General features: G+C 46.4%; 1 protein-coding gene across 4 annotated transcripts in view; it reads right to left on the reverse strand.

The window, feature by feature from the left end:
* Window positions 1-3,248: 3,248 nt before the first annotated feature.
* Window positions 3,249-24,325, reverse strand: part of UBOX5 (U-box domain containing 5) — a 37,245-nt gene continuing 16,168 nt past the window's right edge. For 2 of the 4 annotated variants that reach the window (XM_047068276.1, XM_047068277.1), the window contains exons 2-5: window positions 11,516-11,610; window positions 8,670-9,870; window positions 6,397-6,558; window positions 3,249-3,994 (exon numbers count right to left, since the gene is read on the reverse strand). In XM_047068276.1, the coding sequence (XP_046924232.1) occupies window positions 3,786-3,994; window positions 6,397-6,558; window positions 8,670-9,870; window positions 11,516-11,569 (1,626 nt within the window). In that variant the 5' untranslated portion in view covers window positions 11,570-11,610 and the 3' untranslated portion in view covers window positions 3,249-3,785. Of the gene's footprint in view, window positions 3,995-6,396; window positions 6,559-8,669; window positions 9,871-11,515; window positions 11,611-15,559; window positions 17,237-24,325 lie in introns of those variants that run through there. The other 2 variants (XM_047068278.1, XM_047068279.1) reach the window with 2 other exon arrangements.

The raw sequence follows: 24,325 nt of genomic DNA on the forward strand, positions 1-24,325 counted from the left end.
TTAACCATTTGCATAATACAAGTCCCAATATATTTTCCCAGCTTGTAATTTATATTTTTACTTTGCTAATGGTGGCTTTTCCCCCGATGTACAAGTTTTTTTTGTTTTTAATTTCAACGTAGTCAAATTTATCACTCTTCTCCCGTGCTGTATCTGGATTTTGAATGAGGAGGGTTTTCCTCATTCCCGGGTTCACAGTAATCCCCTCATTTTCCATTTTCTTCTAGTTCTTGGATGGTTTCCTTCTTCCAGGAGCTCCAGCTCCACTTGGTGAAGGTCCATTTCTCCCTGTTGGTTGGTGATGCCCCCATTATGGTGCCCCGAGTTTCCACAGGCACTTGCACCTGCTTCTGGATTTTCAGTTCTGTTTCGTTGGTCTATGTATACAAGGGTCAGCTCTCCCCACTCAACTCAAACCATTCTTCATTTTCAGCATTTTCCTGTTCCCCCCCCCCAACTCTGGCTTGTTTTTCCAAATGATTTTGGTAATAAGAACAGTGTCTAATGACAAAGGCGAATGTCCAGGGAAGAATGTTAAGGGAAACCGCAGTCAACAGAACCACACAGCATATATACATACTTTCTTCCTCTCCTGTAAGATATTGTAAGAGAAAAAAAAAAAAAAACAACCCAAAGTGTTTGTGTGGTCACATGGTGATAACATGCAGCATCGCCTCACTGCCGGCACAAACCTTTGGTGGAGGGAAGGGTGCCTCTTGTCCCTTCTTCCTCACTTCCTCCCGTGCCACTCTGGAGATCTTGTCACCCCTCTGGGCCATGGCACTTCTTTATAAGAGAGGGAGTGCATCACGGCAGGGTGGAGCCTGGGGTATGGCCTCTGCCACCTATGGCTGGACAGAGCATCTTTGGCTGATCCCCAGCCCAGCCAGTCCCTTCCAGCCTAGATCTGGAAGGAAAGACCCTGCCGGAGCAGGCTGCAAAGGGACTTGAGGGGACTGGAAGAGGGCGGAGGGGCCACCTCCGAGGGAGGGGACAGCCCTGAGGCGCCCCGCCCCGCCCACAGCCCTCACAATGGCAGCTGGCCCAGTATTACAAGCCCGCCGGCAGGAGGCTAGCAACGGCCTGGAAGCCGGGCGGGCGGCGGCTTCCTCCAGGGACAGGTCGCTTTGTCTGCAGACCTACTTACAGCAACCCCCGTGGCAGAGGACTGGTTTCCTGGGGGATGGAAAAGCTCCGCGCGGCCGGGCGGTCTCGAGCTGGAGACGCACGGGGAGCAGCAGTGCGGCCGGGGGCTAGGGCAGCCTGCTCCGCCCGGGCGCCCAGGTGCTGCAGGGTCCTGCGGCCAGGCTTCCAGGAGATGGAATACTCTGTGAGCACTGAGCAGCTGCTCCTCTTCTTCCTGGCTATCTGGTTCTTCTACTTCTTCTAAGTGGCCCTCCCTCCCGTTGCCCCTGGGGCTGGCGGGCCACAGCAGGAGCGAGCTGGCCCAGTCCCGGTTCAAGGGCGCAGAGTGGCTAAGGGCTGGGGCCTCAGCCCCACAGGGAGGACAGCCAGGACGCAAGGCCGCACTGCCCCTTGGAGATGAATATTTGGGGCCCAGGGACCCAGGGCTGCGCACCACAAACGGGCTTGGCGTTGAGTAAATGATACAGGAAAGGGGAAGACAGGCACCCCACAGAACCTGTGGTCTGCGAGGGGGCAGCGGGCCTCATCAAGGCTTTGCGGTCCCGCATCTACTAGAGTCCGAGTCAACTCCGTGTTTACTGGTTAGCTGCTTTGTGCCTGGCCCCTGGCTCTGCTGAGAAATAAACTGCCCTCTGATCCTGGTTGGTGGCAGGTGAGATGTTATTCCCGTTTTCTAGGGGCGAGGAACTGCCCAGCTGGCCGTGCCTAGTGCCGTTTCTGGCACGGCTGGTGAAAGACAAATGTGCTTTTGGGGGGCGCTTTAGAATAAGATAAAGGGGCACCTGGCTGGTTCAGCTGATAGAGCATGTGACTCTGGATCGTGGGGTCGTGACTTCAAGCCCCGTGTTGGGTGTAGAGCTTAAAAAAACAAGTAAGATAAAAATGAATGCATCTCCAAGGATGTGGGTGTGGCTCCACCTGGTCACAGGACAGGAACTGTCCACCCCAGCAGCTCCCATGGCTGGTTTCCTACCAGAGCCTCCTGGGGCGCAGAAGCTCTTTTCAAATGCAGATCACCAGGCCCCTCCGCTAGAGGGAGAAAACTCTGCCCCCATCTGGATGTGCCTTATGTAGACCCCACCCGGGAAGGGGCTTCCTCTGGCTCCCTGGGGTGGGGCTCACAGGACGCCCCCCAGAGAGAAGGGCTCCTGAGTAGTGAACCTGCTTCAGGTTGGCTGCTCCCCTGAGGCCACCACAGGCTGAGGGCAGCCATCCCCCAACCCCCAGCAGTGCTTTTGCTCCGAATGCTGGGTCTTTTCTTAGAACACAAGCAAGGAGGGTAAGGCCAGGCCATTTGAAGCCAAAGAGCAGCTCAGAGGAAAGGCCAGCAGTGCAGACTCTGAAGTCTCAGGTGAGGCTGTGTCAAGGGAAGGAACTTCCTTTGAGGAGCACAAATACCCCCGGAATCTCTAACCCCACCCCCAGATCTCTAAATTCCCGGGACTCAAGAATCTGAGTTTTTAATCAGCTCCCTCCTTCCCGGGGTCACTCCCTGGGGTCCCCCTGGAGCATGAGCTGCAGGCCTGTGGGAGGGGAGGGGAGCAGGCGGCTGGGATTTCTGGGCAGCTTATGGCCCTGAGGACTCAAGGTGAACTCCCTCCTGACATCCTCCAGGGCACGGGGAACAGCCTGGTGCATTTTCTCACTGCCGTCCTTCCAGGGAGTAGAACCTCTTCCACACAGTAAACAGTTGTAGGAATACATACGTTCCCTCTGGGATGCCACAGAACTGAATTTTGAATGAAAACAATGCAGCCTATAAACAAGCACTTTTCCCAGAATGGGCCCCGTGCAGAAAAGCTCTGTTCTCAGAGGGCAGTGCACAGGCTCCGCCAAGATGAGGGAAGCGTGTGCCACACCGGCCCAAGGGAGGGTGCCCAACCCACCCTGCGTGCACACCCACGTGCAAACCCTCACACATGCCAAGCATCGAAAACGTGACTTCTCGTCCCTTCAGGCCATTGACCTGAATTGCAGCCAGACGGGGTTGCACTGACTGCTCGAGGCTGCCCTATGATGGTCCCACTTTGTGTGGGTGCCGGTGGGGACAGGAGTATGACGACACTGACAGGCACTCTGTCAGGAGGAAGTCCACAGAGGACAGACGTCAACCATCGCTTTATTAAGGCTCAGAGTCGTCTGCCAGTCGGGGGCTGAGTCACTCACCACAGACTCCAGCCACGGAACACTCTAGGTGACCCCACGGGCGGAGGCTGTCCTTGAGCTCTCAAGCCATGGTCTCTCATGCTCCACTCGGGTCCATCCTGCAGGGCTGTGGTGTGTGTGCAGACAACTCAGGGGGCCCTTGGCAGGGTGGGGCTGGCTCTAACAGGCCCTGGGCTCTGGCAGGGGGGTGGCAGGGAGGCACAGGAGGGCAGGGATACATCCCCTATCCCTCCCAGCCCAAACTATGGCTTTGTTACCCTATTGCCACTTGAGCAGGAGTGGGGCGCCCCTCCCCTGTGCTCTGGCCCGGGTGCTACACTCTGGAAGGAGGCAAAGGGAAAGCCCCTAGGGAGGAAAGGGCCCCTCTGTGCTTGGGATTTGGCCTGACTTCAGGGGATCGTGCCCCCCAACCCCACACACACACTCCCTCAGCTCCTCCCATCGACAGGTCTTCTCAGGTTGGGGCCGGTCACTCAGAAGTGGACACGCAGCACGTCCTGGCTGGCAAATGGCCTCTGGCAGGCTGTGCACGTCATGGGCAGGGAGCGCTGCTTCTCACCCAGGCAGGGCCGGCATAGGAGGTGGCCACAGGGGAGCTGGTACACAGGCTCCTTTTTGAAGTAGGGAGAAAACGCTCTTTTGCAGAAGGCACACTCGGGCCCCGGGATGCTCCCAGGCTGCTCTGGTAAATCAGGGAGGAAAATAGGCCAAGGTGAGGCGAAAGCTGTCCCCTGGTCCAGGCTCCGTCCTGATGGCAGGGCATGAGCCTGAAGTGGGACAAGAAGCTTCCCCACCCTCCACCCCTTCAGCGGTATGGCTTTATCCCTCCTGGGGCCACTTCTGGCTGCTCTGGGAGGAGAGGGTGTTGGGGAGCCCGGACACCTGGGAGACCTCCCCTCAATCATCAAATCTTGGTGCTCCAGTGAGTGCCCAAGAAAAGCTGGCTTCTGAAGGCAAGCGGACCGCACTGAGCCCTCCCTCCCAGTCTCTGAGCAGGATTTGCTTCCCCCTGGAACAGGCTGCTACGGTCAGAGTGAGGCACAAGCTCATCCTGATAACATAAACTACAAGAAAGGCAAGACGACTCAAGAAAGGAGACAGCAGACAGTGAGCAGGTGTAGCAGGGCTGGGCAGGTCCAAGGAGGAGGGAGGGCACCACGTGGGCAGGCCTGAGGTCTGAGTTACCCACTGAGCCTGGCACCTGCTTCTTCTCTTCAGCCTGGCAGCCCCTCCTGACCTGTCAATCCCCTTCCTGTGCTGCAGGCTCCCTCTTTCCCTGCTTCCCGCAGGGCCTCCCTGAATGAGGGCCGCAGTGGCCACGTCCTGCCACTGCCTCCCCAAGCTGCACCTGCTGCGCTTCCTTCTCTTGTGGCCCTGGCCTAAGGAGGCTGCTTTGTCCCCACTCCACACCCCTCTGGAGAGGGCAAGGGTGGTCTCTTAGGGGAAAAAAAGAGGCCGGCCATGCAGAAAGAGAGGGACAGCAAGTACAAAGAATGGTTGGTCCAAAACCAAACCAAAGCAAAAAAAAAAAAAAAAAAAAAAAGGAATGGCTGGTCCATTAAAGAAAGACAGGACACAGAGCTGTGATGGCGGAGACTGGCTTCAGGTGAGGCTACAAAGGGGGCAGGCTGGGGTGCGCAGGACTTCACCAGCGGCAGGGGCTTAGACTTTGTTCCAGGATCAGTGGGATGCCCTGGGAGGAGTCTAAGAAGTGAAGTGCCATGCGCTGGTGGACATTACAGGTGAGAGTGGCTGTGCGGGAGCAGCAGGGCTGCTGAAAGAGACAGGGAGGGGCTGGGGAGGGGACGGCACAGGGAACAGGGTGGCAGCAGAGTGCTCGGAGATCCACTTTGGAAGAGTACGTACAGGACTTGAGGATGAATGGATGTCAGGAAGGCTGAAGGACACCAAGGACAATCTCCACGTCACAGGCCTGACCCAAGAGAAGATGCTGCTCTTTACTAGCAATGGGGTGATGGAGCGTGTCTGCAGTTCTGAGTCAGAACTTCACTCAACATCTATCCAGGGGTTTCCCACATGGAGGTGCCAGGCAGCTGTCAGGGAGGCCAGGGTCTGAGTTCCAAGGAGAGGAAGGAGCCACAGGGGGGAGCATGGGCAGTCACTGGCCAGTGGGTTCTCTCTGGGATGGCAGGGCAGAGAAGAGTTTGCAGGACCAGAGTCTGGAAGAGGAGTCAGAAGTGGAAATTGCAAAGGGACAGTGAAAAGAGGGAGAAAAAGAGCGCAGGATCTGAAAGGCCAAGAGAGAAGGGGTTTCAGGAAGGAGGGGCTGGCAAGCCTCATCAGACACTGCTGGGAGGGGAAGGGAGAGCAACCACTGCGTCTGGAGCCGTGGAAACCACCGGTCACCTGGACGAGAAGGTTCTTGGCGATGGTCAGGATGGAAACAAGAGAGACAGGGAGGTGTGGATGAGAAGAAGAAGAGGTAAGAATGGCCTGGCTCTGGATGGGCAACAAGAATTGAGCATACACCTTATCACGGGCTCCTTCAGGCTTCATCTTGTAAAAATTGCCTAGCATTCCGGCATGTTCTCTCACCTTGTATCCTAACTGATTCTATCATCTAATGTGGTCCCAGGTTCACTGTGGGCAAAAACTGCCTCAGTCAAAAGCTGCTACAGCTCTATTCTAAACACCAGTGAAACTGTTAACAGGAAGGGACGAAGGAGACAACCCCCAAGCTTCTCTCCACACTTCCTTAAAATAAACTGCCCAGCTGTCAGATGGGAGACAGAATGGATCTGAAAACTAACCAAAGGAGGGGAAACAAAAGTCCTCAGGACAGAACAATTAATATTAGATCTTACCAAAAACACTGCAGAGTTGCCAAGCCCTAAGTCCACAGAATTACCAAGAGTTAACTAGAGAAAGCTCTCCTTGTGAAGAGTTAAACTTCACAGGAGCCCCTCAGCTCCCCCTGGAAAAGGAAAGAGACAGAGTTCTCCCTGAGGCCCGGGTGCTGGCTGCTGGTGCTAAGGAGGCTGGGCATGGCGGTCCCAGGAGCCCCAGAGGCAGGCCCAGGCTTCTGCTCCCGGGCTCTGGAGAGACAGATGGGGCCCCAGTTACCCGAGGCGGTGCCTGGCCTCCAGGAGGCGCTGCTCTCTCTTGTGCCGAGCTGTTGGAGCTGTCCCCGGGTCAGCCGAGCCGTGAAGGAGGGCATGGAGCCAAGAGTCGATGTCAAGGCAACTTCCAAGCTCTGTGACAGCTTCTGCTCGTGGGACACGGGACCTGACAAGAGATGCACAGACCACGATATCCAGAGAGAGGTTCAGCAAAAAAGACCAAGCCATAAGTCCTTGGAGGACCACAAGAACGGTACTTCTAACTTCAAATGGACGCAGATGTAAAGAAACTCCTCCCTGACGTCTGCTAGTGGATTGTGATGATGGAGTACCAGCAGTCAAAGCCTTGGGGACGTTCCTAGCCATCCCACACCACTTTCAGGGTTTCTGGGCCAGCTCTAGCTTTCCTCCTCCTGGAAAGATTTCTGGGCAGGCCTGGGCCACCTTGTGGCTCATTTGCAGAACTGCACCCTACTTTCAGAAGGTCTCCTTGCAGGCCAAGGAGGTGCCCACCATTGTGCCCCTGATCCCTGTCCATTCCCTCGCCAGCAGCTTTTCCTCATCTCCTCCCTTCTGGGGCCTCCACCCTCCCCGCTCTGCGGGTTTGCTGGCCTGCACTCTCTGGGCATTTGCGTCCTCTCTCTCCTGCTGAGTAAAGCAAAGTGGTCATTACCAAGTAGAATGACAAAGACCTCACTCTGCCCACTCCACTATCTAAGGGACCTTCTCTGTGTGGTTCACAGAAAGCCAAGCAGTAGGCTGAGGGTGAAGGCAATGGGAGAGTGAGACAGTTGTCCACGAAAGAACCCAGAGACCTGCCTGGTATCAGGGTTCACAAAACTGCCCCAAAGTAGGGAGTAGAACATTTTGTCTACAGTGTGCAGGACTTGCTTGGGGCCTTGAAGCACAGGTCAGCATGGTCCTATATCACCAACAAACCTGACCTTACAGACATCAGGGTCTAAGGACCTTTCTTTGTCTCTCACCCCACTGCACCTCAGATGCTTCCAGGAGTTTCCAGGGGTCATGTTGACTAAAATCTATACTCAAAACCAGAGAAGACACAGATGTAACCTTTAAGTGCACTATTTGCATAGGGCTTTTACAGTAAGAGAGGATATTACAAGAATGATAAAATCTAAACAGATTTATTTTCATAAGGAAAAAGAAAGTGTCAAAGAGTTATCTCCAAAAGCACCAGGCACTAACAATCACGGGCAAATTCTACCAAATATGGAAAGAGGAAATTATTCTAATACTCTTACATTGTTCTAAAGTTGAGTACAGGAAAATGTCTTAATTCTTCTCATGGAGCACACAAATCTTTGGTAACAAAACATGACCAGAGATGGTATGTGTACATGACAGTTCAAATTATTTATCCAAAATAAAACGCTAGCAAACAGAACCAAGCAGAACATTAAAAGAAGCATGACCAAATGAAGTTTATTCCAGGAATGTAATAATGGTTGAATATTAAGAAGCCTATTAATGTATTTTTTCACACTAAAAGATCTAAGGATGAAAAATCATAGTACCATCTCCGCTGATATTGAAAAGACATTAGACAAAATTCAACCACCAATCTTAGATAAAAACACTGAATTAAAAACATTTAAAAACATGACTGAATAAAATAGGAATCAAAGGTGTGGGAGAGTGTCTGAAATGGCTCCCAATGAGACCCACCTCCAGAGACTCATGCCCTAGGGTACCCCCTTCCCCTTGAGTGTGGGCCAGACTTAGTGACTTGCTTCTAACAGAATAAAGCAAAAATGAAGGGATGCCACTTCCACAATTAGGTAATATAAGACTATGACTTCCATCTTGTGCTTACACAGCTACCGTGTTATGTGCTGCCCTTGAGAGGCCCATGTGGCAAGGAACTGAGGACAGACTGAGTCTGCTGGCCACCAGCCAAGACCAGCCAACAGGGAAGAGAGGCCCTCGGAACAATAGTTCAACCAGGAACCGAATCCTGTTACAATCACAGGAATGAGCTTACAAGTGAATCCTTCCCCAGTCAAGCCATGAAGCGGCTGCAGCCCCAGCCAACACTTTGACAGCAGCTGGAGAAGACCCCGCAGCAGGTGACCCAGCTGAACTATCCTGGCTTCCTGACCAGAGAAGCTATGAGATAATGAATGTGTGGTGCTTTAAGCCAGTAAGTTTTGGGGTAACTTAAGACGGCAAAACATAAAGCACAGGGCAATAGTGCCACGTGTCACCTGGGAAGCACAGGGAGGGCAGCAGACATGGAAGCAGGGTGTGGATTACCTGTTGAGCAGTCCATATGTGTCAGCCCAAGTTCACTGGCAGCTTTCATTTTCTTAGCGGTGTGCTCTGAGGTAGTGGGTGAGACCAGAAGGCTTGTGGTAGAAAAACAGGAAGCGTTTACCCCAAGGCTACTGTCCGGGGCATGTTCAGTCTGCTCCATCTTCCTTTTCCGAGAGGGCAGAGCAATGGAAGAAGGTGTCACTGCCAATGCAGTCTGTGCTCTCCCAAGCAGATGGCAGCCCGGAATGGAGTGCTGGAGCAGGAAATGGTCGATCCGGGCCTTCAGGGAGGGGTGAGGCAGGGGCTGGGAGTGTGGAGTAAAGGCTACCCCCGTGAAAGGGTCACTGGGCACTCGGCCCCAGGCGGCTTCGCTGCGGTTACACTTTTCCAGCGTGCTCTGGTCGATGACCTTGCCTGAAGGCAGCAGCATGGGGCAAGGCATGATCTCCAGGGTGATGGGATCCAGGAACTCCTCAGGCACATCCTGAATCACCTCGGCTAGCTCCTGCAGGCTGGAGGGGGCCTGCTGGCCCTCAGACAGGCTTCCGGGATCACAGTCACTCTCCATGGGCAAGGCTGGGGCCTGCAGAGTCAAGTCCTGAGGGAGGCTCTCTGAGGCAACCAGCAGGACACTGTCTATCACCTCCTGAGAGCAGGTTTTAGCTGGCTGACCCCACACTTCCAATCGTTTGATGCAAGGGATACCGCTGCCTGTCACGTGGGTGATACAGATCTTGAGATGGACCACGTGGCTAAGGGAAAGAGCCCCTTTATTCCAGAGCTCCTGTGCCACAACAGCAGGAGAGGGGAGTGTGGCGTCCATTGGGCCAAAAGGTGGCCTGGCCTTGAAGCCCCTGTGACTAAACACCACTTGGCTCTGGTTTTTCAATAAGACTTTGCCTACTAAGGTGAACGCCTCCTTGTCTGGGATGGACGGCTCGGCGGGGCCCGGGGTCCGACACTCGGGGGCATTCCAAGATGCTCTGCTGGATAAGGCAGATGTGTACATTTCCAGGCCGGTGACATTCTGGCCTCCCCCAGCTGTGAGGTCTATGTTAATCCTACAGATTTCCACACTGAAGGGAAAGGAAACTATCACGTAGACTGGTGGCTTAATGAAATACTCTGTCCTAAAACCATGACTTCTCTTTGTCAGGTCTTCAGAGATGAGATTTTCTACTTCATAACCATCAGCTGATATCTAGAGTTAATGACAAATAAGACACGCATTCACTTGATGAGATCCAAATGAAGACAACTACATTTCAAGAATTTGCTACTTTTTAGACAATTATTTAAAGAAAGTCTTATGTTCCTCATTTAAACTTTCCTCTATTATACTGAATTCACCAGGGTTTTTTTGCGGGGAGGCACTCAAGGTTATCAGGTCAAGGGTTGAGGGCAACCGTGTCCCCAAGTACTGCCCATCCTTGAAAAATACAAGCAACAAAAGTCTGCTGAATGCAAACAAAAATCCCTTCAAAATAATGTCTGTGAGAAAAAAGGACAGCTATACTAGTGTTTTCTTATTGTAGAGGATGAAACCACAGAGATTTAGGGGAAAACAAAGATGTTCATTACAGTTCTTAATTTTGTATTTGGACTCTATCAATTATTAAATTTCCATAGCAATCTTCTTGTGGACAATCTTCTTGTGAATCTATGACTGAGGGAACTTGGTCAAAAACAAAAGTGTGGGGGCACCTGGGTGGTTCAGTCAGTTAAGCATCTGACTCTTGATATCAGTTTAAGTCATGATCTCATTGTCATGAGATCGAGCCCCACATCAGGCTCTGCACCGAGCATGGAGCCTGCTTGGGATTCTCTCTCTTCTCTCTCTGCCCGTCCCATGCTCATGCTTTCTCTCTTTCTCAAAATAAATACACATTAAAAAAAAAAAAAAGCGTGTTCACCAACAAGGACCACAAAAGACTATACGAAATCTAGAGCAGTGAATATGCTAGGGGGTGGGATTGTGAGTAACTTCTCCCCCTCTTAATATTCCTAATATTTGTTATAACCAGTGGAAATTTTAAGATACAGGTATGCCTCCCTCTTTCTGAAAGTTCCTATCACACCACTTTGCTTTTACATAAGACCTATATTAGTACCTGTATTTGCTAACCAAAAGAAATCCAAAGAGAATTTTTACTTTTACGAAAAAAAGTTTTGGTATCACACTAATGTAGATCTCTTGTAAATGAACTTCCGGAAGGCAGTGATATTCATTTTACACCATTTCAGCCTGCGAAAGGTTTCATAAGAATGTTCTTTTCAGATGGCGGAGGAAGCCTGTGTCTCTGTTCAAAGACATCAGGCTAGCAATCTGGGAACCTGAAACAGCATGCTGTGTGCAGAAGCTCAAAATTAAAGGACGGCTCAATTCTCTTTTTGCAGTTTCCTTACTCCTTGCTCCGGGCTGTGGAAAGATAACCTCCTTTGCACAAAAGGCAAAGCAACTTAGTTCAAATAAAGAAGAAGGAATCCAAATAACAAATACAAGTCATTATTTCTAGCATGAGAAGTAAGAGAGAGGAATACTGGGGGAGACAGTATTTCTACCTTCGCTGTGACTTTGAGTAGAATTAAATTTTATCATCAGAGGGAGGAGCACAATGAACACGACCCTCCAGAAAATGAGCCACAGCTCCCCTTGTAACAGTGTTGCATGATTCTAGGGGTACATCCTGGCCAATGCTTACCTAAATATCACCTGGTGGGATTTAAAACAGTGAAGGTGAAAGCACATTACACCTAAATTAAGTCCACATACACAAGGCAAGACATGGGGAAAAGCGTGAAAAATAGCCATTGCATATTTATGTGCATATACTTGTTTTGTTTACCTTGTTGCAGTAAATTCTTGGTCTGAACTGTGGGAGGCAAAGATTTATGACCATCTTTGTGGCTGAAAGGGTAGCTTCCAAGCATCAGAAATAGCCTTGAATAAAAAATAAAGCTTGATATTAGACATGTCAAAGTTCAATTCTAAACTTTTAGGAGTTGATTCCTACGGGAAGAGAATCAAACAGGGTAACAAAGACTCTCACGCACACGGCCATGGTCTATACAGTCTCACTGTATCGTACCTGTGATGCCGGGGAAAAGGAGTCACCAAAAAATTGCACAGGAGCTTCTTTTTTTTTTTCTTTATGTATTTAAGTAATCTGTACACCCACTGTGGGGCTCAAATTCACCACCCCGAGATCAACAGGTGCACACTCTTCCAACTGACACGGCCGGGTGCCCCCACAGAGGAGCCTTCTCCTGCAGCCTGAGCAGGTTGGCCAAGACTGCGGGTCCTCTGGCTGACAGCTGGACCCAGTGGAGGCAACAGCTCTGCAAGGCGCTCCCCACAGGAAAAGGAGGGTCAGAAGTGGCAGAGCTCAGAGAAAGAACAGAACTACTCAGCCAGAGGGTTTAGAACGGAAAAGGTTGCCGAAATCATAGTAGTAGTAGGCATCTTTGTCATTTAACACCTGTCAATTTTTTTCTTTTAAAGTTTATTTATTTATTTATTTATTTATTTATTTATTTATTTATGAGAGAGACAGACAGACAGAGAGAGAGAGAGAGAGAGACAGAGAGAGAGTGAGCATGAGCACACATGTGAGCAGGGGAGGGGCAGGGAGAGGTAGAGAGAACCCCAAGCAGGCTCCGCACTGTTAGTGCAGACCCTGACACGGGGCTCAAACCCACAAACCATGAGATCATGACCTGAGCTGAAACCGAGAGTTGGACGCTTAACTGACTGAGCCACCCAGGCGCCCTGTGATTGCATTTTCTTATTAACATGAAAACAACTGGAAGAGTCCAAAATATCATCATTGAGAAACAGAAATCCCAGACTTGGAAAGCATCTTAAAAGGACATCTAATCCAAACAAATTTTAACGACCAATGTCCAGGCTGGGGGAAATGGGTGAAGGTGGCCAAAACGTACCAACATGTAGTTATAGAAGTTCTTTAAAAAAAATTTTTTTTAGGGGTGCCTGGGTGGCTCAGTCAGTTAAGCGTCCAACTTTGTCTGGTCATGACCTCATAGTCCGTGAGTTCGAGCCCCGCGTCAGGCTCTGTGCTGACAGCCTGGAGTCTGGGGCCTGCTTCGGATTCTGTGTCTCCCTCTCTCTGACCCTCCCCCATTCATGCTCTGTTTCTCTCTGTCTCAAAAATAAATAAACATTAAAAAAAAAACTTATAAGCAAATTTTTTTAATGTTTATTTTTAAGAGAGACAGAGAGCGTGAGTGTGAGAGGGGCAGAAGAGAGGGAGACACAGAATCCAAAGGAGGCCCCAGGCTCCGAGCTGTCAGAGCCCGATGCGGGGTTTGAACCGACAAACCGTGATATCATGACCCGAGCCGAAGTCGGACGCTTAACCAACTGAGCCACCCAAGTGCCCCTGTAGTTGTAAGTTCTGAGGAGGTGATGTACAGCATGGTGACTACAGTTAACAATACTGCGGTGTATATTTGAGAGCTGCTGAGAGTAGACCTTAAAAGTTCTCATCACAAGAAAATAAGCTGTAACTACGTGAGGTGATAGATGTTAACTTACTACAGTAAGCATTATGTAATATATACAAATACGGAATCATTATGTGGTACATCTTATTCAATGTGATATGTCAATTAATAGCTCAATAAAACTGGAAGAAAAGCAAAGATCAATGTCCAACAGCCTTTGGTAGTCTTTGTAGAGAAGTAGGGAAGCCACCAGAAATATCTCTCCTGCCAGCAGGCCTTGCCAATGGCTCTGAACCTCTTGGGTGAGGCCAGCCAGCCAGTCTATGCTTTTCCATCTGGCAGAGAAGGCCATGAAAAACTCTTTTGTTAGCCCAACAGGGAAAGGGTCACCCTCTGGGGTCTGTGTTATCATGATTAATAGGTGCCACATGGAGGCCAGGCACATTTGGCATTGTGCAACATTTTAGCAGGCTGTTTCTGCACAGTAAAGGTCTGCCATGGGACCTTTAAATGTTTATTATGTCAGCCTCGCCCCAACTCAGAGTTTTACATATAGACACAAAATACTTTTTTAACATGGTTTTAATACATGCTAATTTCCTAAAAAGGGAACTTCTATGCAGATCACAGGAATACTATACTTTGTTTTGTTCAGATCAGATTTTTACAAAGAGATATTGACCGTTTCTGACAACCGCATCACCAAGAGTGATGCTAATACATCTGACAGTCTACACTTGTAGCAGTCCGCATTCTAGGTGATTCTACATATTAGTAATAGCTTCTAATAACTTCATTATGCCTTCCAATATGGTCATAACCAAATATTTACACATGAGAACAAATTTTATTATCACACTTAAAAACCTCCTTTATATTACAGTTATAGCATTTGTATGTATATGAATGTGTACATACCTGTACACACATACCTGCACACACACATGTTGTTTTTTAAAAAGTAATGCATATGTTTATATTATTTTTTTTAACTTTTTTTTAATGTTTATTTTGAGAGAGAGAGAGACAGACAGACAACAAGTGGGGAGAGACAGAGAGAGAGGGAGACACAGAATCTGAAGCTGAGTGGTCAGCACAGAGCCTGATGCAGGGCTCGAACTCAAGAGCTGCGAGATCATGACCTGAGCTGAAGTTGGATGCTTAACCGAGGGAGCCATCCAGACGCCTCTGTATTATTTTTGACTGTAAGTTCAGGACAATAGAAAGAACATTACAAGATAATTATAAAACTGGAAGAAAAACAAAGATCAATGAACCTGATGAGATGAGATGAACCTGATGGAGTGGAGACCCTTGGCCTAAAGTCTCCTGTTCTTTGTGAATCTGTGTTGAAATTCTTAGTACTTCTCACTGTTTGAGGTATATATGCCACCCCTCTGTCAGAATATTCTAGAATCTGGTCTGGAATCAACATGGACTAGTTTACAGAATTCTCTTTTTTTCCCCCAGGGAAAATGTCTCCAGCTTCTGATATTTTTCTTGTTCTCCACAATAACTCAAAAATGAATGTATGAGGAATTGCATCTGCAAATATTCTCAGGGCCCTTGTATGTACCTCTTCTTGGCCAGGAAACCAGAGCACATTCAGAGAAGCAATGCCCTCAATTCTCCTGTCCAACTAGGGAAGTGCCTTCTTATTAAGTTTTTGTTTTGTTTTAAATGCACAATTAAGCCATTAACTGAATATGGAAGTAGTAACATGAATATAAAGCTTGTACCTAGGAAACAAAATATTTCTCCTGGAAAAGCAAGCCTATGATGCCAAAGGAAAACAGAGGATAGTGACACAGATGGTGACACAAAAGAGGTGTGCAAGTGCAGAATTGGGCTGGCCCTGAGCAAAGGGCGAGCTCAGCCACTCGGGTCCGGGTTCGAGAAGCTTTGCTTGCACTGCTGCAGGCAGCCCTCTCCTCCCAACTTTGTCCTGATGAGTCAGACAGGGCTTTGGTAAGAACAAGCAAAGAGGGGCGCCTGGGTGGCTCAGTCGGTTGGGTGTCCGACTTTGGCTCGGGTCATGATTTCATGGTTCATGGATTCATGCCTCACGTCAGGCTCTGCGCTGACAGCTCAGAGCCTGCAGCCTGCTTCGGATTCTGTCTTCGGCTCTCTCTGCCCCTCCCCTGCTTGTGCCCTGTCTCTAAAATAAATAAATATTTAAAAAATTAAAAAAAAAAAGCAAAGAGACAGAAATTGTGTTATACTGTGTTATAACATGAGCATACTGAGAGGTGGTTGACAGTGAGATAAAGGGCCCCTAGAGTGCCATCACCTCCACTCCACTGTCCACTCCTTAGGCCTTTTCTCCCTCCAACTTTCAGGGACAAAAACAAACTGGCAGAGTAATAATGTCAGCTCCTGGAAGTGTTGATTTCCCAGTGGGAGGCACTGATTTCACTAACATTTACCTTCCTATTTCCTTGTTATCTTCTTGGACATTTCACACTGCAGTCTTCTAACTTTGATTTATTCTACATATCATGAAATTAATCTGAGAACTTAAATGCCGGAACCAGAACAAGTTGGGTAGGGGTCCTCCTCAAACCATGATGAAGGGCTCACCTGTGAGTATGAAGCCAAATAGTAAAGTTTTCAAAATTATCTGAGGGACCCAACTCAATTGTAAATGGCAGTGTGAAATGAAATTGACCAGAAGTGACTACCCTCAGGACCAGCCTGCACTTTGCCTTTAACCCCGGCTCAGCTCTCACCAGATGCCTGTTCCTGTGGAGGGACTGGAGATGAGAGGACGAGTCCAGGATGAGAGGATCTCATCTCTCCAGGATGAGAGGATGAGTCCAAGGGCTTTCAAACTCCAGTCATCTCGTAAGTTTAAAAATCCCACCTCTGACCCCTGAAAGGGGAAGAACTGGACTGTCCCTCCAAACAATATGATAATTTACAAGGTTTTATCTGCACTCTCAGCCAACACAAATGATTCCCAGTGAGTTAAGACACAAGGACCCTCTAGCAGCAAAACAACTCCAGCTAGAAAGGCACATACATAAAATGGCTTAGAGGAGGCCACCAGAAATTTCATTCCATTTTAACCTTACCCACTGGTTAGCCCTAAAGTGGTTACTAATATCTTTCTTTTGCAGATGAAGAAACTGTGGCTTAAAGAGAGGTTAAGCTGGGACTGAGATTCCAAACCTTCCAAACAAACTCTGGTTACTATCTATTTGGACACCATTTACCTTGAAGGACTTGCCAGGAACTTACATGGACACCTTACAACTTTTTTTCCCCCTCTTACTTAGGTTAGGCTTTGGTATCATTCATTTTTTTTTTTTTTAATTAATTCTCCCAAACTTAACGTGGCTATGCTCTAAATGTAGAAATTTGGAAACCTTGACTGTCCCTTCCAACATGTATTGGATCAAGCCTCAAATTGTTTTGTGAGGAAAATCTAGATAAGCTAGCCCTCTATTCGAGCATATTACCTCATGAGGCTTTTCAACCTTTCTAAGAGGTTGTTAATTCCATTAGCCAACCATTAAAGCATCTGACCAGACACAGCCTGTTTGTTCGACGCAGCACTTACCAGAATCTAATCTGAGAGAATATTTATGGAGACTGTTCAGTCCATCCACATTAAATTCCTTGTCATGCCAGCTTAAGTGGCACCTCTTGCTTCCTGCCTGGCACCCCTGGTGGCTGCTGCATTCACGTCCCACATCACCATCTGACAGACTGCTTAGGAGTGTGGACCCTCAGCCGTAGCAAAGATAAATGTAACACACTGATGAAAATGTAGTGGCCTATCTGTCAAAATTCACAGAATACCAGGGTGGCAATGACACATCAGCGGGGAACCATAATTTACTGTCTATACTGTACTTCCCCATTGAGCTGCTCTTCAGGGCAATGTACTGGATCATCCTCATGTTCAAATCCCAGACACAACCTTCACCACACTCCTCACCCCACCACAAAGAGCTTTACCAACTACTTCCATGTGGCCCATCAGCAGGGAAGGGAACACCTCTTGGGGCACGTGGGAGGCTCTGTCATCGGTTAAGCCTCGGACTTCGGCTCAGGTCATGATCTCACAGTTCGTGAGTTCAAGCCCCACACTGGGCTCTCTGCTGTCAGTGTGGAGCCTGCTTGGGATCCTTGTCTCCTTCTCTCTGCTCCTACCCCACCCCCAAAATAAACAAACATTAATAATTTTTAAAAATGAAATACCTCTATGGCTGCCGTTTTATTAGGTTGTTAAGATGATCACTCTTTACTCTGCATAGTAACCTCTCTTTAAGACCCATGAGAAAATTCTCTTTTTGGTTTCAGTACTAGGAACAGTTTTTTTTTTTTTCAACTCAATATTATATGGTGTGAATATGAATCATATAATTGATTATGATGTTTCCTTTATTTTGGCCACTAGAAAGCTCGGAATAAACCTGTGGCCCATCCCTCCAGATTTCTCTTTGCCTGAATTCTTCACTTATTTTTATGTCATAGTGTAAATATATTGTGAAAGCTACCTTAAAATCATTATGGAACAAGAGAGAGTAAAATTACCAACAAACCATTCTCCTTTTGGTGGACATTTAGGTTGCTGGCAAGTTTTTACTATTAGAATATTAAGATAAAAATCTTAAGTCGATTTTTTGTCTTAGCACAATTTTGACTTTTTTTTTTTCTATGTTTCTTTTTGAGAGAGAAAGGGAGACACAGAATCTGAAGGAGGCTCCAGGCTCTGAGCCATCAGCACAGAGCCCAACGTGGGGCTCGAACCCATGAACAGTGAGATCAGACCTGAGTCAAAGTCAGATACTCAACCAACTGAGCCACAAGGCACCCGACTTTTCTCTTAAGAGGTCGTGCATGTTTCTTGTGAAGGTGGCTATTTATTAACAGGATCCTTTTATCCCATAAGTTTTCATAACCAGTTTTGCTATATATAGGAAACTTTTTCATTTGAGTATCCATTATGTGTTCAGTTGGCTTATTAAACCAATTGATTTTAACAGATTTTCAGTCGGGGTTTTTTGCGGGGAGGGTCTACAGTCTCAATAATGAGAGCCTCCTTCTCAAAATGGTAACTCTTACTTGTCTCTCATCTTACGACATTAGCTAGAACTTCCAGAATTATATGAAATAATAAGAGTTGCCATGCTTGTTTTTGTTCCCATTAGAAAATGCTTCCAGTGTATCATCTTTGAAATAATGCTGATTGAAATATTCTTTTTATGCTAATAAAGCATGCTAATTTTCAGAGTTTTTTGAAAATCAGGGATAGGCTTTGAATTCTGAATTTCTCTATATATTGAGTTTTATTATTTTTCTTATCTGACAGACTAATGAGAGATGGCACATTTTTCTAATTTTAAACCATCTTTTTATTCCTAGGATAGGCTCTATGTGGTTGTGGCAGATTGTTCTTTAAATATTTTTCAAATTCTACTGAATTTGACTGCTCATATTTAATTTTAGACAAGATATTACTGCCCATTCATATACACTTATAAGCCCGGTACTAGGCACTGGAGTATGAGATAACAACTAAATGGTCAGGGGATGCGTGGGTGGCTCAGCCGGTTAAGTGTCTGGGCTCAGGGCATGATCCCACAGTTCGTGAGATGAAGCCTGAGTCAAGCTCTGCGCTGGCAGCACGGAGCCTGCTTGGGATTCTCTCTCTCCCTCTCTTTCTGCCCCCTCCCCTGCTCCCGAGCATGCTCGCGCTCTCTCTCTCTCTCTCTGAACATTTAAAGAAAAACTTAGACAATGAAATGGTCAAGTGGGGAAACTACTCTGTATATCGTAATGGTAGATATGTGACATTACACATCTGTCAAAATCCACAGAACCATACAACTGAATGATCCTTAATGTAAATTATGAACTTCAGTTAATAATAATGTATCAATATAGGCTCACCAATTGTAACAAAAGTGCCATGCTAATGCAAGATGTTACTAACAGTAGAAACTGGGTGCAAGGTAGAGGAAATATATGAGAACTCTCTGTATTATATGTTTGATTTTTCTGTACACCTAAAACCACTCTAAAAAAATAAAGCCTATTAATAAGAAGAATGGGGGGAAATGTGACTGAAACAAATGAAGAATGGAGATCAAATTGAAACAAGGTACTGTGTCATGTAAGAAGAGTGGCAGACCCTTTTTAAAACATCTTACAAATGATAGTATGTTTCTTTGGGAAATAGTGATGTCCAAATACTGTAGGATTCTATAGGGCTCTGGCTTCCATAAAGGTCTTGTGTGATCTTAGCACCTCTCTGGTTCCCACACTCCTGATCTTTTAAGGTCAAGTGCCTCCAGCCTTAATGCTTAATCTGGAAAAAAAGAATGGCTCAACATACTGAAAATGCAGACAGCCTCACCCAGGAAGGCTCTCCACAGCCCTGCCTGGGAAATGACAGGTTACATGATGAACTCTCACAAATACTTATTTACTTATAAATTTACTCCAGTAAATACTTAAAAATGAGAGCCTCCTTTTCCAAATTTGGCATCTCAGTACAAGAGAGACTGGGTCTGAGTATAACCTAGGGGCCATGCATTATGGCTAAACTGCCCTGCTGTTCAGAGAAGTAGCCTGGAGCCAGACAACAGAGGTATTTATAAGACAGCAAGATAATACAGGTTTATAAGCAGATAATATACATGTAAATTCTATGGCTGGCTCAGTCAGTAGAGCATGTGATTCCTAACCTCAGGATCGTGAGTTCGAGCCCCATGTTGGGTGTAGAGCTCACATACATACATACATACATACATACATACATACATCTATCTATCTTTTATCTTTAAAAATGGGATGCCTGGCTGGCTTAGTCAGTAAAGAATGTGACCCTTGATCTTGGGGTTGAGTTTGAGCCCCATGTTGGGTATAAATATCACTTAAAAATAAAATCTTATGGGGTACCTGGGTGGCTCAGTTGGTTAAGCATCCGACCTTTGATTTCAGCTCAGGTCATGATCTGGTGGCTCATGGGTTCAAGACCCACATGGGGCTGTGCATTGACAGTGCGGAGCTGGCTTGGGATTTTCTCTCCTCTCCTCTCTCTGCCCCTACCCTGTTTGTGCTCTCTCAAAATAAATAAATAAACTTTAAAAATTAAAAAATAAAATAAAATGTGTAAAAAAAAAAGCATACAAGTCAATTTTCATTACAGTGATTTTTTTTCTTTTTTTAAACAAAATATTTCAGATTAAAAAGGTAAAGAATATAGTAAACACTCTTATACCCACCACCTAGATTTAGTAAATGTAAACATTTTGCCACATTTGCTTCTCATTTCAGTGTTAAGAACAAACTTGGAAAGATACAGAGGTGCCTGGGTGGCTCAGTTGGTTGAGCGTCCAACTCTTTTTTTTTAAATTGTTTAAAATGTTTGTTTATTTTTGAGAGAGAGAGAGACAGAGTGCAAGCTGGGGAGGGGCAGAGAGAGGGAGACACAGAATCCGAAGCAGGCTCCAGGCTCTGAGCTGTCAGCATAGAGCCCAACGTGGGGCTCAAACCCACAAACTGTGAGATCATGACCTGAGCTGAAGTTGGACGCTCAACCGACTGAGCCACCCAGACACCCCTATTGAGCATCCAACTCTTGATTTAGGCTCAGGTCATGGTCTCATGGCCAAGTCTGCATCAGGCTCTGCACTGATTATGGAACCTGCTTAAAGATTCTTTCTCTCCCTCTGCCCCTACCCCACTGGAGCTTGCACTTTCCACAGCTCTCTCTTAAAAAAAAAAAAAAAAAAGATACAAACAAAAGCCACCACTAATCCTATTTCCTCTCCTTTTTTTTATCAAGAGATAAGCTCTATCTGAAGTTCGGTGTCTCTCATTCAAATCAGCATTGGTATGCAGTAGTCTTGTATATTTTTACCGTACCTTAAGGGTATTATAACAGGCACACCATGTCACGACTGGCTTTCCATTCGGCATGATTCATCCAAGGTTTTCCATGCTCAAATGTGGATTTCTAGTTTACTCACAGCATTCAACTGCACGACTAAAACAGCTTGCTTCTCCATTGCTCTATTACCTATGTTGTTTGTAATTTTTCACTATGAAAAAATACTGCAATAAATATTCTCTACAAGTCTTGTGAAAGGAAATGAAAGAAGAGAAGGAAAAGAAAAAATAAACGAAATGGTCCTGTCCTCAAGTCTTGAGGCACGATGGACCTCCTTCCAACAGTGATTGTGGAATGTAAGAGTCTATAACAGAGCTCTCTGCAAATGACATTCAGAGTAGGAAGGATGGTCTAAGTGAATGTTTTTCAGTTTGTGGTTTTGAAATCAAGTTATGGGTTGAAGGAAAGAAATATTAACTGAAAGAGAATATAAGATATCAAAGTGCACATAATATGGAAATTATTTCATGAAACTTTTTTTTAAATGTTTATTTCTGAGAGAGAGAGAGAGAGAGGTAGCAGCAGAGGGGGAAGAAGGGGAGACAGAGAGAGAGAGAGAGAGAGAGAGAGAAAATGAATCCCAAGCAGAGCAGATCCCAACTCAGGGCTCAAACCCACAAACCACAGGATCATGACCTAAGCCACCCAGGTGCCCCTCATGAAACTTTAAGATTTTTAACTAATCTCTATACCCAAAGTAGGGCTTGAACTCACAACCCCAAGATCAAGAGTTGCACGCTCCACCAACTGGGCCAGCCTGGCACCCCTACCTTCGTGAAACTTCGCTTCAGTTTTATACAAATACATATAACAAATTATATACTAGATCCAATATAAAATTTCTTATTGTGGCTTTTGATGAAAAAAAAGTAAGAATACTGGCCAAAAGTATACCCAGAATTCAGGGAAGAATTCACAGAAGTAATGTCTGAATTGGAGACAGCTAAGACACATGCCTGACCTCATGACAACTCTGAGATGGGACAGATGCTACATACTAATCGTACATTGGACAACATGTGCTGGACTATGGGAGCCAGGAGGTAAGAACTGGAACAACAGGGGAAGGACACTAGGGAGAGGGACCTGTAGCAGCAAAGGCATAGAGATGGGACTGTGAGACTGGTTTAGAAAATGTGGAATATGCCGCTCAGCTAGAAGGGGAAGAGGAGGCAGGGCTGGAGAGGCAGGTGCACTGAGATGGGCAGGGCTTTGAATGTGACGCTAACGGGCTTTAGACTACTTTACTTGGTGGTCTGAGGCAGTGTTTTTTCCCCCAAATTGCAGATGAAGAATCAAGAACTCACATTACTGAGACACAGCCAGAATTTTAAAAAATTCAGTAGAATAGAGTCAGAGTGTATCATACATGAAGGCGGGCAGTGTTTTATGAAACTTGTTTCAGATATATAATTGAAACTGTATTTCTATCAATCTGGGTTTCTTCCTTAAGTAATCTCTATACACCACGCGGAGCCTGAGCTCACGACCCCAAAATCAAGAGTCACATGCTCTACTGACTGAGCCAGCCAGTCACCCCTATTAGTCTGGGTTTTGATATAAAAGACATTTCTTACTAAGTTCTGCAGTAAAAAAAAGTTTGAAAGCTACCGGCCAGAGGGAAGTCACAGAAGGCTTACAACCTGGGAAAGAACTGACACTAATGAAAAGCCTGCCATTAACCTCCTAGATGACAAAGCAATTCCGAAGCACTTAGAGGCAATTCACCCTTCAAGGGGTTCCAGCTCCCTCTGTGTACTACCTCAGGGGCTATCTTTGCAAATGGCTTCCTGAAGGCATCAAAGATGAGTATCAAAGTACAAACTACTTAGAAATAAACTAGGAATCTTAGTTTCTCCCTCCCTGGGCATTTTCTTCCTTTATTGTTACCATTTTTTTTTTTTTTTGAGGGAGGGGTATTCTTAAAGAGGAGGAAGGAGTACACTGAACTACGTATAACATATTACAATCTTACAAGGATTTCAAAGCTACCCTCCAAAGAAGTCTTTTTTTTTTTCTTTAAGTAAACTACTCCCAAACATGGGGCTCAAACTCATGACCCTGAGATTAAGAGTTGCATTCTCCACCCACTGAGCCAGTCAGGCACCCCAAAGAAATCTTTTCTTTTCAGAGATTTTAATTAAACTTTTTATTTTAAGATCATTGCAGATTCAAGTGCAGCTGTAAGAAACAATACGGAGATTCCATGTACCCTTTAACCAGTTTTCCCTAATGGTAACATCTTGCATAGCTACAGCACAGCATCCCAACCAGGAAGCTGGCAATGACACAATCTGTGATCTTATTCAATTTCCCCAGTTTACATGCACTCATGCATTTTGCCTGTGTATTCAGTTCTATGCAATATTATCGCATGTATGGATTTGTGTAATCACCACCACAGTCAAGACAAAGGTTCCATCACAAGAATCCCTGGTACACTCCTCTAAGAAGCCTTTTATCTTACAGATTTTATTTTCTTATTATTATTATTTTAGAGAGAACACAAGCTGGGGAGAGGGAGAGAGGAGGAAAGAGAGAGAATCTTACGCAGGCTCCACACTCAGAGCAGAATCCGACGCAGGGCTCGATCCCACAACCCGAGCTGAAATCAAAGTCAGGCTTGCAACCGACTGAGCCACCCAGGCGCCCCTGAAAATTTTACTTTCAAGTAATCTCTACACCCAATGTGGGGCTCGAATTTACAATCCCAAGATCAAGAGTTGCATGCTCTCCCTACTGAGCGAGCCAGGATTTAGGTGCCCCTAAACCCAAATCTCTATTACTATGGAAGTCTTAAAATTCTTTACCCAGATCTAAGACCAAAAATGGGTTTCTAGGGTCAAGTGAAAAGTCCAGTGAATCCCACTACCCACACCGTAAGACATATTTGAGTGACACGTTTATTCTTGGTGTACCTGCCACTAAAATGATAAATACTGTCTATGAAGAAAAATTACAAAACTATATATAAAATTTTAGAGACACAAAACAGAAGTATTATGATCACACATTTGTTAAAAATCTGTATTTAGGAATATGTACACACGAATAATTTGGGAGGTAATGGTGGCCATGCAGAAATTTAAAATATGCAACAGATTAGAGTGGTGGGCTACTCTATTTTCCCTTTTGTGTGTTTAAAGTACATGTAAGTTAAACAATTGCACTGGGTTCCTGGGGTACAGGAAGATATCCGAGAGGACCGAGGCTCTAGATGCAATGTTCAGGGTATTTCTTGTAGCTTAGAGTCCCTATAGAACTGGATGACCAGGTGGAGACAGAC

The sequence above is a fragment of the Lynx rufus genome, unplaced genomic scaffold, assembly GCF_022079265.1.
Source record: "Lynx rufus isolate CCGP_SWC_20201006 ecotype Redwood Valley unplaced genomic scaffold, mLynRuf1.p SCAF_8, whole genome shotgun sequence".
NCBI classification, from domain to species: domain Eukaryota; kingdom Metazoa; phylum Chordata; class Mammalia; order Carnivora; family Felidae; genus Lynx; species Lynx rufus.